The sequence below is a fragment of the Vulpes vulpes genome, chromosome 3, assembly GCF_048418805.1.
Source record: "Vulpes vulpes isolate BD-2025 chromosome 3, VulVul3, whole genome shotgun sequence".
NCBI classification, from domain to species: domain Eukaryota; kingdom Metazoa; phylum Chordata; class Mammalia; order Carnivora; family Canidae; genus Vulpes; species Vulpes vulpes.
This window is the reverse complement of record NC_132782.1, coordinates 62,643,269-62,656,981: the sequence shown is the minus strand read 5'-3', so window position 1 is coordinate 62,656,981 and position 13,713 is coordinate 62,643,269. Positions and strand designations below refer to the sequence as shown.

The 13,713-nt window shown below is 56.2% G+C and overlaps 1 protein-coding gene across 1 annotated transcript in view; it reads left to right on the top strand.

Annotated features, from left to right (window-relative positions):
* Nucleotides 1–317: 317 nt before the first annotated feature.
* Nucleotides 318–13,713, top strand: part of SLC6A3 (solute carrier family 6 member 3) — a 37,546-nt gene continuing 24,150 nt past the window's right edge. Inside the window, exons 1-4 of the mRNA XM_072752673.1 lie at nucleotides 318–443; nucleotides 2,203–2,532; nucleotides 3,551–3,682; nucleotides 8,360–8,585. Coding sequence (XP_072608774.1) covers nucleotides 2,247–2,532; nucleotides 3,551–3,682; nucleotides 8,360–8,585 — 644 coding nt within the window. The 5' untranslated portion in view covers nucleotides 318–443; nucleotides 2,203–2,246. The remainder of the gene's footprint in view (nucleotides 444–2,202; nucleotides 2,533–3,550; nucleotides 3,683–8,359; nucleotides 8,586–13,713) is intronic.

Here is a 13,713-nt window from a genome sequence, read left to right as displayed (position 1 = left end):
TGCTCCCGGCGGGGAACCCGCGGCCCCGCGCGCCCCAGCGCTGTGCCCCGCGGCCCCGCCCGCTCCCCCGGCGATGCTCGGGGCGCCCCAAGGCCGAGGGCGGACGGGGCAGCCCCGGGGATGCGGACGACGGCAGCGGGGACGCCTGGGCAGGTTCCCCGGGATGCGCGGCTCCCCCGGCGGGCGAAGACTCGCGGGGTGCCGGGCGCCCGGGCGGGGCGGGGGCGGGGGCGGGGGCGCGGCCGGGGTCCTCCGCCCACCGGGGCGGGGCCGGGGCGGGGCCGGGGCGGGAGGGCGCCCCCGACGGCGGCAGGGGCGGGGCGGCCGGCAGCCGCATAAGAGCCCGGAGGCCGCCCGCCCGGCGCCGCGGGAAGAAGGCAGCCGGAGCCCTTGCGCACGCGGGGCGGCGGGACCCCAGCGCCGAGGCGAGGCCGGGCGGGCAGGTAGGCCGGAGCCGCTCCTCCGCGGCCCGAGGCGGTGCGCGGGCGGGGGGGCACCGTCGGGGCACCGCGTGCTGCCCAGCGCCGGCGCCGCGGTCTTGAGGCCGGTGGCCACAGGTGTGTGCGCGAGGACGGGGTGCACGCCGGGCCCTGCTGAGCCAGATGCTGCAGGGTGTGGGGCCCATGGGGGTCAGAGCCAACGCTGCCTCTGGCAGGGGTCTGTCTGCCTGCTAAGAAGCGGAGGGCTGGTGGAGATGCTGGTCTGCGCGCCCAGGGTGATTGCACGGACCCACCAGAGGGCACAGGTGCCTCGGCCAGCTCTGTTTCTCCTGGGCGCAGGACGAAGCTTTCTGAGAGGCCCCGTTCTGCTTTCTGTACCCAAACCCGGCCTTTGAGGGTGTGGCTTCAGGAGTTGGGTTGGCTCCCCTAAATGCTGAGTGCCGGCTCCCCTGGCAGGGGATTGGGATGCACCTGCAAGGGCCATTGTCAGAGCGACAGGCTTGCCACCCCTACAGCTGCAGGGGTCTCTGCTGGACCCCGTGGCCCGACAGCCCCCCCCCCCCCAACAGCCCCTTCGAGGCCAGGCCATCTTTCCTACATCTCAGGAATGTTGGGTTTGTCACTGCAAGTGAAGGGGCCACAGAGAAGCAGTGGGTAAAATAGCTTATATGGTGAGTTTTCAAATTTGGCTGCAGAGGAGCAGGAGCATAGCGGTTAGAGCTGCCATGTGGTTATTCTTTGGCTTCAACTAGGGTTTGTGTGTGTGTGTGTGTGTGTGTATGCATGTGTCCAGTTAAAACAATACTGATGGAACCCAATACCAGAAGTCCTGTTTGAAGCCACCATCACCTGGGTAGGCCACCTTGCTCTTGGCTGTGTCCGTGTGTAACCTTGTTCTCCTTGGTTCTGTTACATGGGGTTTTGTTAAAGTATCTTGGAAGCAATTCCTTGGTAAAGTTACTAAGCACGGGAAGTCATCTGCTCCCAGGTAAATCCTGCGGTGCTCTGGTCCGCCAGACCCTTCCAGGTGGGGCACGTGAGTCCCAGGGCCACAGGCAGAGTGCAGCGCGAAGGCATTCCTGGAAGAAGCTGTTGGAATCGCTGTCTTTAAACTTGCGTTACTGTGGTTCACTTATGGTTACAAAAATTGCTCTCTGCTTTTACTGCTGTGTGTAAAGAATACATATGCACTGGTGTAAGGACTTACTCTTAAGGATTTTATTTATTTATTTATTTGAGAGACAGGGAGAGAATGAGTGGGGTGGAGAGGCAGAGGGAGAGGGAGAAGCAGACTCCACTGAGCAGGAGCCCCACTCAGGGCTCAGGCCTGGGACCCTGGGTCATGACCTGAGTGGAAGGCAGATGCTTCACCAACTGAGCCACCCAGGCATCCCAAAGGACTACTTTTGGATGCTATTTGAAGATTGTGACATTAGTCACTGGCAATGAGGTAAGGGCAGAGGTGACTTTTTGCATTATTATTCAAAGAAAAATTGGAGATTATACAGCATTGCACTTTAGCACAGAGAGGGGTGTCGGGGAAAGAGGGAGTGAGGCGGGGATCTGTCCTGAGGTGTCCAGGGCCCGTCTCTTGCTGCCCTCAACCTTGGCTGTGTCAGCCTAAATGCTTGGAATGTATTCAGTCTGCCCCCAAAGACACGGACTAAGTGCCCCGGTTCTGCTCTTGCCACCAGGTGGCTCCGCGGTTCAGGCTGCTAAAATCATTGCATTCCTGTGTGTTTATTTTTCATGCTGCCTGAAGACCCAGAGTGAAGAGGCACAGAATTCTGAGGCTCCAGTCTGCCCATGAGTAAAAGCAAATGCCCGGTGGCACTGATGTCTTCGGCTGTGGCGCCGGCTAAGGAGCCCAACGCCATGGGCCCAAAGGCAGTGGAACTCGTCCTGGTCAAGGAGCAAAATGGGGTGCAGCTCACAAATTCTACCCTCATCAACCCCACGCAGACCCCCCTGGAGACTCAAGAACGAGAGACCTGGAGCAAGAAAATCGACTTCCTCCTGTCGGTGATTGGCTTCGCGGTGGACCTGGCCAACGTCTGGCGATTTCCTTACCTGTGCTACAAAAACGGCGGCGGTGAGTCCCGGCCCCGCCTGCACGGCCCCACTGCGCGGGCGGCTATGAGGGGTTGCCGGCTGCCCGGCTCCTCGGGTGGAGACGGAGCTCCTAACACAGCCCCAGCAGGGCACACGTTCCCCGGGTGGGGGTCCCAGACCCTGGAAGCAGAGGTCAGGGCAGCCTCGTTGTGAATCTGCACCTCACAGCTGAGGACCTGAGGCCAGGACTTGGTGGTCCGAGGCACCACGGCTCTACCTTCTGTTTCCAAAGACGCCTTTCACTTTGGAAAGAAAATTCTCAAACGCCCACAGGATGATGTCTTTGGCCAACTTAAAACTGTCTTTACAAAAGTGCGTGGAGGTCCTTGAATCTGGGGTGGCCAGAGGCCCTGGAAGTGTCCCCATCTCCCTTGCCCTGCACCCCAAACTCGGCCAGCCCTAGAACCACATGCACCTATCTCTGGACTCGAGGCAGAAAACTAAAATAAGGGGCAGGGTCTTCCAAAAATTGAAGGTGAGCAGCCAGTTGGGCTGGTGCTCACCTAGGTGAGTCCGGGTGCCTGCTCTCCATGGCCTCCGTGGCTGTCAGTCCCTCAGGGCTGCACACGGGAAGGGCTTGGAAGAATGTCTGGGGGGACTTCCGGTGCCCCTGTCCTGCGGGGGGAGCATGAGGCCTAAGCAGGTGAGCAAGAGGGGCAGAGGCCAAGGACTGCAGGGCAGGCGGGGGAGGGCAGCACCGGGAGCTGGGCCCCTATGTGGCAGGACTCTTGGGGTCCTGTCACAATGTGGCACCGGGGCTGGTTGGGGTTTTGGGAGGGATACGTCAGGGTGCTGAGGACAGCGGGGGGCCAGGCATGAATGTAGGTGGCTCCCAGCCCAGCCTGGGACTTCCTTTTGGAGGGAGGCCCGGGCAGGGAGCTTCAGGGAGAAGCAGATGGAGGCAGGTGAGGACAGTCCTGCCTGCAATGCGGCCGCGTTCGGGGCCCACAAGTGGCCCTATCGCACCCCCAGGCTGAGCGTGCTGTCCTGGCCCACAGGTGCCTTCCTGGTCCCCTACCTGCTCTTCATGATCATCGCTGGGATGCCCCTTTTCTACATGGAGCTGGCCCTCGGGCAGTTCAACAGGGAAGGGGCTGCTGGGGTCTGGAAGATCTGCCCCATTCTGAAAGGTAAGGACCAGACGCACCCCCACACCCCATGTGGCCCAGACCCTGGTGGCTCCAGGGAGTGTCGGAGCAAGCCGCCGGCTTGTGTGCACTCGGTCCTGCCGTGGTAGGTGTCTATGCCCTGCACATCTGTGCCCCTGCCTTTCTCTCTCCTGGTCTTGGTCTCTCTCTGTCTTTGTCCCTCTCTCTCTCCTTGTCTCTCCCTGTCTCTCCATCTCCCTGTTTACCTGTCTCTGTCTCTCTCTGTCTCTCCACCTCCCTGTCTCTGTCTTTCCCTGTCTCTGTCCCTCCCTATCTCCATCTCTCCCTGTCTCTCTATCACCCTCCTCTCTATCTCCCTGTCTCCTCCTTTTGTCCCCTGTCTCCCTGTGTCTCTCTCTCCCTGTCTGTCCCTATCTCTCTATCTCCCTGTCTCCCTCTGTCTCTCTGTCTCCCTATCTCTCCCTGTCTCTCTGTCTCCCTATCTTTGTCTCTCCCTATCTATCTCCCTCTCTCCATGTTTCTGTCCCTCCCTGCCTCTCTGTCTCTCCCTGTCTCTCCATCTCTCCCTATCTCTCTGTCTCTCTCTGTCTCTCTGTCTATCCCTATCTCCCTATCTCCCTGTCTCTCCCTGTCTCTCTTTCTTTTTTTTTTCCTGTCTCTCTTTCTATCTCACTGTCTCCCTGTCTCTCCATCTCCCTGTCTCTGCCCCACCCCCCACCCCCAGACCTGCACACGCACACTGACCTGTTTCCCTCTCGGTGCTGCTGTGAAGTCCGTGCTGAGGCCTCAGGACCGTGTGCCCTGCTGTCAGGGGGCTGGGCTGCGCTCCTGAGCAGAGGTGTCAGTGTTAAGACACCTGTCCTCCCCCTTCACCTGTGCGCCCATCTGCCTGTCATCTGTCCATCCATCCGGGTTTGCTCCACCTGCCACACCCTGTGCCCCAGGCCGCAAAGCCTGATGAGAGAAATCCATACTTGAGGTGCGGTGGCAAAGCTGACTCCTCCTGAGGGCTGTGACAGACTCTGTGCCAGAACTTTCCTCCACGTGCATCCCTATACCTAGACGTCCGGGTTCTCCGAGGACATCAGTCACCTGGACGGGGGCATGTCCTGATGGCCTCACTTAACTAGACCACATCTGTGAAGACCCCGGCTCCAAACGAGGTCACACGCTGAGTAGGGCTAGAACATCCACAAGTGAATTTTGGAGGGACGCCATCACCCCTTAATGCCATCTGTCACCTGACGGTTGTTTCTGTATCCATCCGACTACCTGTCAACCACCGACCGTCCACCGTCTGTTACCTGTCCACCTGCCATTGACCATCACACGTCTACCCATGGAGTTCAGCCCTCTGCCATCTGCCTGTGGCTGTCCACCTGTCCGTCCATCACCTGTCTATACCTCTCCACTCACCTTTCTGTATACAGATCTACTCTGCTCCCGAGCTAGTGGCCAGCCATCGCTCCAGCTACCCTACTATGCACAGGCCCTCCCACCTGTCACTGCAGAACCACAGTGCCATCATGTTGAGCTGAGGGGCCTGCCAGGGGGCCAGCCCCTCCATGTCACCTTGCTGCACACTCCGTGGGTCCTCCTTCTGGAGATTCAAGCACCCAGAACTAGAAGCCCTGAGGAATGCACCCGGGCCTCATCAGGGACACGGTGGCACTGGTTCTAGACCCACATCCCACCCCACATCCAGCCTCCAGCACACAGCTGACCCCCAGCCCACCTGAGTCTCAGGAGCCCGGGCTCAGGGAGGACTCATGGGGGTCACCTGGGGGTGCCACCTGGTCACACTCTGGTTTCAGTTGGAAAATAGTCCCTAGAAGGTCAGTCCACAGGGTTCTTGCAAGTCCTTGAGAAGTCAGCCTGTTTGGAGGATAGAATCCTCGTCATCTCCAGGGACAAGCAAGGATGGGTCAGTGTTTGTGGTCAGAGGTGGCAGGTGATCCGGCTGAGGAGCAAGGACAGTCACAGCTGCTTCGGCTGGAGCTCTGGTGGAGGGAGGGCAGTGGCATCACAGCAGCAGGTGCTCTGGGGGGCAGAGGTGCCCCAGCAGCCGAAATGCTGAGACTGGCCAGGCGTGAGGCTGCTGCAATGCCAGCGCCATGCGCTTTCCCCTCTAAACGGACTGCCTGCTGAATCCTAGGATGTCAGCAGCTCGTCCCAACGTCCATGATTCATGGCCCACCCAAAATGGAACCACGGAGAGATGGCCCCCCCCCCCATTCAGATGCATCTTCGGAGCAAGGCCCCACTGTGTCCCCGTGCCAGGCCGGGGTATCCCCTTCACGGGGTCACTCGAAGAAGTCAAAGCTTAAGTGAGTTGTCTGACGCTCGCCTCTTTCTCCACAACCCCCCGATGGAGGGATGCAGCGGGGAGCAGCAGGCCTCGGGCACGGAGACACGGGCTGCCTTGGCAGGGGCCCCACCACCACAGGGCTCCACGTGAAGCGTGCTCTGCAGGCCCCGCCATCCCAGGCCGTCCCTGCCCTGAGCTTGCAGGGTGGCCAGTGCCTTCCCCACGGAGGCGAGACTGCGCCACACTGAAGATGGAGTGTGGAGTCCCCAGGTGACCCCTGAGGGGAGCTTCCGTGCTGCTGGGAGTGAACTGGCTCTCACAGGTGGGGGAGCCCTTCCTCCCTGGATGACCTGTTTCAGGGGTTCCAGCCACAGGCAAATGCAGACCGTGCTCACCTGTATGCGGAAATGCTGGTTTATTTTGTAGTCAACGATGATTTTAGTGTGATGTATCAAACTCCTCCTCTTCCTAAAACCAATTTAAAGGGGTTTAATAAGACATAATACAGTTTAATGTCAAGGTTAAAAGTTATAAAGTTAGTATGAAGAAATACTAAGGAAAACGGAAACATAAGGAAATGGACATTCAGATGTGGGGCTGGCTGGAGCTGGCACGTGGCTGCGGGCTTCCCGGAGTCCGACAGGAGTGTGCCAAGTTCCCTGTGTTTTTTTGGGGGGGCAGAGTGCAGGACAGGGCTAAGCCTGCAGCCTGCCACCCAGGGATCCGCAGTCAGCCCACTGCCGGGGACAACCTTCCACAATGCTCTCCCAGTCACACAGCTCCCGGGCCACACAGCTCCCCAGGCCAGGTCACCTGCGAATCACAACCCAGTCCCCGTCCTGAGGAGCTTAGCGAGCAGAATTGCAGTATAACATTATTTCACGTTGACCAAGTCCACCCCAGGAAGGCCTTCCGAAGAAAACCGTCATGTTTTTGTCATCGCAGCCCCTGCACATGTTTTCCAAGAAGGTTTGCACGCCAGGGCCTATTTTATTTTCAGTGCTCTCCTGCTACTGGTCTGTTCAGTAGATTTGCACAAATTCTGGTGCCTCTCTGTGCTGTCAGGGCAGGAAGAGAGTTTTAGTGAGGTGCTCTGAGCATGAAAATTGCTTCTCCTCAGGGTTACGTCCATAAAGGACACCACAAGCCACTTCCTGGAAACATCACCTGAAGGCCTGCTCCACCTGCAGCCAGGCCCAGCTGCGAGTGGGCACACGAGATGCAGCACCAACCAGGTTTAACTGAGAGAATCAAAGCTTGAGTCCAAACAAATCCCATTTGCAAAACTCAGAAGGAAAGTTGAAGTGAAGAGTTCTGTGTGGAGCCTGATGGAGGAGCCATGTGGCAGGAACGGGACGCTTACCCGAAGGCCCCTTGGCCAGCGGAAGGAGGCCGGACGCACCTGCCACCATCAGGATGGCACAGCTCCAAAGACTGCTCGCCACTCAGTTTGCTGAGAGCCCCTCAGTGACTGATCCCACATTTTGTGACCCTGGAAAGGTCACCACAAAAGGCCTTGGTTTGCTTTAGGAGACCCTGGACGGTCAGGGATGGCCCTGGCTGACCGTGGATGGTCAGGGATGGTCCCAGGTAACTCTGGACTGTCATGTGTGGCCCCAGGTGATCCTGGACAGTCAGAGATGGCCCCAGATGGCCCTGGACGGTCATGCATGGTTCTAGCTGACCTTGAATGGTCAGGGATGGCCCTGGGGGACCCTGAACAGTCATGCAGAGCCTTGACTGATGCTGAATGGTCCTACGTGGCCCTGTGTGACTTCAAGTGGCTCTAGGAAGCTGTGAGTGACCCAGACGACTCTGTTTACCCTGGGTAGTCTTGAAGGGTACGAGCAGCGCTGAGTGGCCATAAATGGCTCTGAACGGCTCTGGGTAGCTCTGGCCATGGAGGACCCTAGCTTCTAAGCACCATTGGTGTCTCTGGATGTCCCTGAGTGACCCCAGATGACTGCTGCATATCTCTGGGTATCCCTAGATGGCCCTGAGCTGTGACGGGTGCTAGTAGATGATTCTGATAGTTGTGCCTAGTGGCACAATGGCCTGGTGGCCCTTGAGGTTGATGCTGAGTGGCCACAAGTGGTAGTGGATAGCCACAGATAGGCCTCGGTCACCCCGTATGTGTGTGGGTGACCTGGTTCTACCAGGGTGGCCCTAGGTGACCATGCATGTCTCTGAGGGCACACAACCCTGGATGCTTGGGGGGTTGGGTGCAGCCGCCAGTGATCATGGCATGAATTTTGCCACCTGAGCCTTCACTAGTTGGCTCTGGGTGTGCAGCATTGTGGCCAGGTGTCCCATGTCAGTGGTCAGCCAGTTGACGTAAGGGAAGGAGGGCGGGTGCCTTGCAGACGGCGCTCTGTGCTCTCCCGCCCTAGGCGTGGGCTTCACGGTCATCCTCATCTCGCTGTACGTCGGCTTCTTCTACAACGTCATCATCGCCTGGGCACTGCACTACTTCTTCTCCTCCTTCACCGTGGAGCTGCCGTGGGTCCACTGCAACAACACGTGGAACAGCCCCAACTGCTCAGATGCCCACTCCAGCAACTCCAGCTCCAGTCCCAACGACACCTTCAGGACCACACCCGCCACCGAGTACTTTGAGTAAGTGGGGGTGTGGTGGCATGTCATGGGCCGTGTCGGCCACAGGGAGGGAAGGACACAGTGTCCAGTGCCCTGCGGCAGCCCCGGGGGTCGGCTACCCTGCCCATGCTACCCTGCGAGGGTGGGGTGAGGACCCTTGTCTGGTGCCCGCGTGCCATTCCTCTGGGTTCCCCATAGGGTGCGTCTCTGAATCCCGCGTCTACTGGCTCAGCGACGCTCCTGTGGAGTGAGTCCTGGGTGGGAGGCAGAGCAGGCCCACGGCCGTGCTGTCCCACGGCGAGCACGACATGGCCAAGGGCAGCCTGCAGAAGGACGTGTGGGCCCTGGGCAGGGGCTGCAGGGCCACCCCCAGAGCGGACCTGGCTCTGCCTTCTCCGTCCCCCCCCGCCCTTCCCTGCACACAGAATCGATGCCCCTCCGACCTCCTAAGCAGGCCAGACGTGCCAGGTGCAGCCACTGTTGCTTCTCCTGAGATGTTCTCTTCCTCCTACAAACACAATGTTAGTTCTTGCCCAAGTCACTCCTGGGTCCCCACATCTAGGGGGCTGCCCAGTACCCTCCTCTCCCCTGCACCTGCACCACCTGGCATCCACCACATCCCCGAATCAGTTCTTCTCTGGGTCTTCTGGGCCCAGCTCCTGCCCCCTTTGCCCTCATCTACATGGCCTGACTCCACCTAGAAGAGCCACCCATTGAGTCATCAGACCTGTCCTCCTGGGAAGAGCCAGGACTTGGGCAGGTGGACAGAGATGCCCACTGCCTCCCCTAGTATTCCCCAAGAACCCAGGAAAGGAGGGCTTTCCTGGGAGGAGGGGACTGTCCAAGTCCTGGGGCCCCAGAGACCCGTCCTGTGGCCGCAAGCTAGGTGCTGCTAGGAGGGTGGTAGGTGTGGGGCAGGTGTTCCTAGGAGCTGAGACCCATAGTCACACTATGTCTCAGACACCAAGAACCTGAAATGCTATGGTTTGGGGTTCTGTGCCCCGTGTGGGCACCATATCTCCATAGGGGGAAGTAGCATTGAGGGGCAGGTTTGGAATGTCTGGGGGCACAGCCAGGATGATGCGTGGTTTTCTTGAGTCATGGTCAGGAGGAGTGTGGCTGGGGTGCGGAAACAGTCGTACACCATGGGACGTGCTTGTCTTTAGGAGGATGCTGTTGGTGTGGGACTAGAAGAGAGTGAGCATGGTGAGGAGGACGGGGAAGGAAGGACAGGGCTCATGGTCTGCAGCTGGACATGTGGGTGGGAGATGGAGATGCGGGGGGGCTCCAAGCATGTGGATGCGAATCCTAACGTGATGAGAGCAAGCTAGAATCGTCTAGATAAAGAGAAGTCGACTTTGCTGTTCTCAGGGGTGATAATCACCCACACCGCTTGCTGCTGAGCTGTTCCCCCGATGCATTTCCTGAATTAAGTGTCTCAGTGACAGGTTGTGTCCAGGCTGCATGGGCACTCACCCCTGTGGCCCCACGCCCAGCTTGGCCATGAGCAGAGGGAAGGGGTCTGTGGGGATGCTCTGCAGCAGACAGCGGGGATGCAGATGTGCTGGGAGGGGATGCAGATGTGCTGGGGGATGAGCACCTGGGGGCCAAGGTCAGGGCCCTGCACGGAGGGGCGCTCAGAGGTGCTCAGTGCTGCCTTGGGTTGGGTCTGTCAGCACGCCAACCACATGAGTACTCAGATTTCAAGCTGGGGTGGCTCTTACAGTTCCAAGGTGGATTATCTGTACAATGTGGAAAGCCAGCAGAGAGGTTGGAAGGTGCCAGGTCACACTGGGGGTGGGGGGGGGAACTACCTGTCTTGTGCGTGGGGCCACAGAAGGATTCACGGTGGGAAGGACTCCACCAGGCACATGGCTGCACCTGAGACAGCAGAGGGGAACATGATGTGGCTGTAACTTCCGTTAGGTCTTACCGGGGAGCGTGGAGGCTTGGGTGCTTGCCCTAGGAGCGCTGTCCTCGTCAACCCAGGCCCCCACCCAGACTCCCACATTGGGTCCCTGGGGGGTGTGCAAGAGGAGACACTGCGGGCTCAGAGCAGGGACCAGAGGCTCGTGGCTGTCGCTCCCAGGGCTGAGACACGGTGCCGAGAACTCACTTCTGGACATGGAGCTGAGCTGGGGCAGCGCCCGTGGGCTTGGAAACCCCCGCACAGGCTGTGTCACATGTCCCACGGCCCACAGACACCACCACCACCATCACCTGCTTTCCACTATCAACTAGAAAGCTATGCATTTGCCTCTGAGAGAAAGCTTTAGCTGCTTCCATGCAGCTCCACACCTGTGTTTTCACTTTTGTTCAGTTCAATGTGCTCCCTGGTTGGCCTCGTGATTTCCTCTTTGGCTCATGGAGATTCGGGGTGGGGGAGGTTCCCATTTAGTTCTGAAGTATTTGGAGGTCTGCTAGATAGGCTTCTACTGCTGATTTACTTCTGATTTAGTGACGTACTATACTTACAAAGCTTCATTATTTCAGACCATCCTGAGGCCCCTACATCGGTATTCAGCTTGTCCTGGTGGGCACGGCAGGTGTGTTGTACTCGCACCGGGAAAGGAGTTGCATCCATGTCCGTGGGCTCTGGGAGCTCCAGTGCACCTTGCTGTCCTTCACATCCTTACTGTCCACTGTCCTCCTAGCTGTGGAGAATCTCAGCCATGACTGTGCATCTGCCTCTTTGTCATCATGACTCTGTCAGTGTTGGCCTCGCTTGCACATCTGGGGGCCATGTTATAAAGTGTGTGTGCGTTTACAACTATTGGGTCTTTGAATGGACCGCTTCCCAGGACTAAATGTCCCTCTTGGTCGCATTCCCCATCATGAAGTAGCTGCGTCCAGCAGCACGGTGACCAGCCTCACCTTGCGGTGGGCAGTCTTTGCATTGGTACCTTTTCCATCCTGGTATCTATGACCCTTACGTGTCACATTGAGAGTATGTTTCTTGTAGGCAGCATAGATCTGGTCCTCGCTTTTTTATTCAGTGTAACAATCTCCATCTTGTCATTGGGGTTTCCGTTCAATGATTATCCCTGTGGTTGGGCTTAAGTCTTTCTTCTTGATCTTTTCCATGGTCTTGTCTCTTTCTTGTTCCCTCTACTAATCCCGTCTTTTGAGCTGACTGATCTTCAGGCTTCCGTTTTAGCTATGCTGTTGGCTAATAAGCTCTGTTTTCATTTTTGTGGATATTTATAGGGTTTCCATCATTAATTCCTTGTCTACCATCAGATGACATTGTAGACTTCGCACATGGCTTAGGAGCCTGTCAGCCACACGCTCCCATCTCCCCTCCTGTCCCCGTCGTCCTGGGTTTTGCTTCTCCTGTGTGTTATAAACTCCACGGTATGTTGTTCCCATCCTTGCTTGAAACAGGCAATTACATTTTAAATAAATGTGAAATGGAAAAACTAACTTCTGTATTTACCTGCGTATTTGCTGTTTCTGGTGCCCTTCCTTCTGTGGATCCAGATTTCTCTGGATCCAGATTTCCATTTTGGCTTCATTTCCTTCCATCTGGAGAATTTCCTTTAACATGTCTTACAGCGTAGACTTGCTGGCAATGAGTTTTCTCTGCTTTAGCTTTCCTGAAACATATTTTGCCTCCTTTTAGGGGGATTTCTTTAAATGGTGGTAAACTATACATAAAATACATCATTTCGACCATTTTTAAGTCTGTGTTCAGTGGCATTAAGCATATGTGCCACGCTGTGCAGCCATCACCATCCTCCATCTCCAGGACTTTCCTATCCTCCCAAACTGAAACTCTGTCCCCATGAAACACTGACTCCCTCTCTGCCTCCCCCAGCCCCTGGCGCTCACTGTCCTACTCCCATCTCTGTGACTTTGACAACTCTGGGGACCGTATATAAGAGGAACCATCCAGCATGGCTCATCTCACTCTGCACGACATCCTCAAGGTCCAACCGCTCCGGAGAGGGGTCAGTCTCCTTCCTCGTAAGGCTGAACAATATCCCACCATATGCAGGGCCCATATTTGGTTCATCCATCAGTGGACACTTGGGTTGTTTTGGTTTTTAAATTTTTTTTTTATTATTTAATTATGATAGTCACAGAGAGAGAGAGAGAGGCAGAGACATAGGCAGAGGGAGAAGCAGGCTCCGTGCACCGGGAGCCTGATGTGGGATTCGATCCTGGGTCTCCAGGATCGCACCCTGGGCCAAAGGCAGGCGCCAAACCGCTGCGCCACTCAGGGATCCCCTGTTTTGTTTTGTTTTTTTGTTTTTACTTGGGTTGTTTTGATGTCTTGGCTATTGTAAATAATGCTGTGATGAACATAGAGGTGCAGATGTATTTTTGCGTTAGTGTTTTCATTCTCTTCAAATAAATACCTAGAAGTGAGATTGGTGGGTCATAGGGTAGCTCTATTTTTTAATTTTTTAAGGAGCTCCCACACTGTTTCCCATGGAGGCTGCACCAGCTTGAATTCCCCCCAGCAATACATGAGGGCTCTTGTCTCTGCCTTGTTGCCAGCACCTGATATTTCTTGACTTATTTATAACAGCCGTCCTGACCACCATTCATCATGGTTTCAATGGGTGATGGTGAACATCTTCCCGTGTCTGTTGCCATCTGTGTGTCTTCTTTGGAGACATGTCTGTTCAGACCTACCTTTTTTTTTTAACATATGGTTTGTGGTTTGCTCTTCAGTTGTATGTGTTCTGTATACATTTTGGGTATTAACCTCTTGTAAAATATATGATTTGCAAATATTTTGTCCCACTCCAGGTTGACTTTTCATTTTGTGGGTGGCTTCCTTCACCGTGAGAAACTTCCTAGTTTGATCTACCTCCACGTTGACCGTCTTTAAATTGAGTTGTTTGGATTTTTTTTCTTGTGGAGTTTTAAATCTTTATGTATTCTGGATAGTAATCTCGTACCTGATACATGATTTGTGAATGTTTTCTCTCATTCTGTGAGTTACCCGTTTACTCTGTTGTCATGTCCTTTGATGCACGAAAGGTTTTTTATTTTGATGAAGTCAGTTTACCTGTGTGGCTTGTCATATTGGAAAACCCATTACCAAACCCAGGGTCACAAGGCTCAACCCCTACTGTTTCTTCCGTGAATCTATAACTTTGGCTCTTACGGTTAAGTCCTTGACCCACTTTGAGTTAAT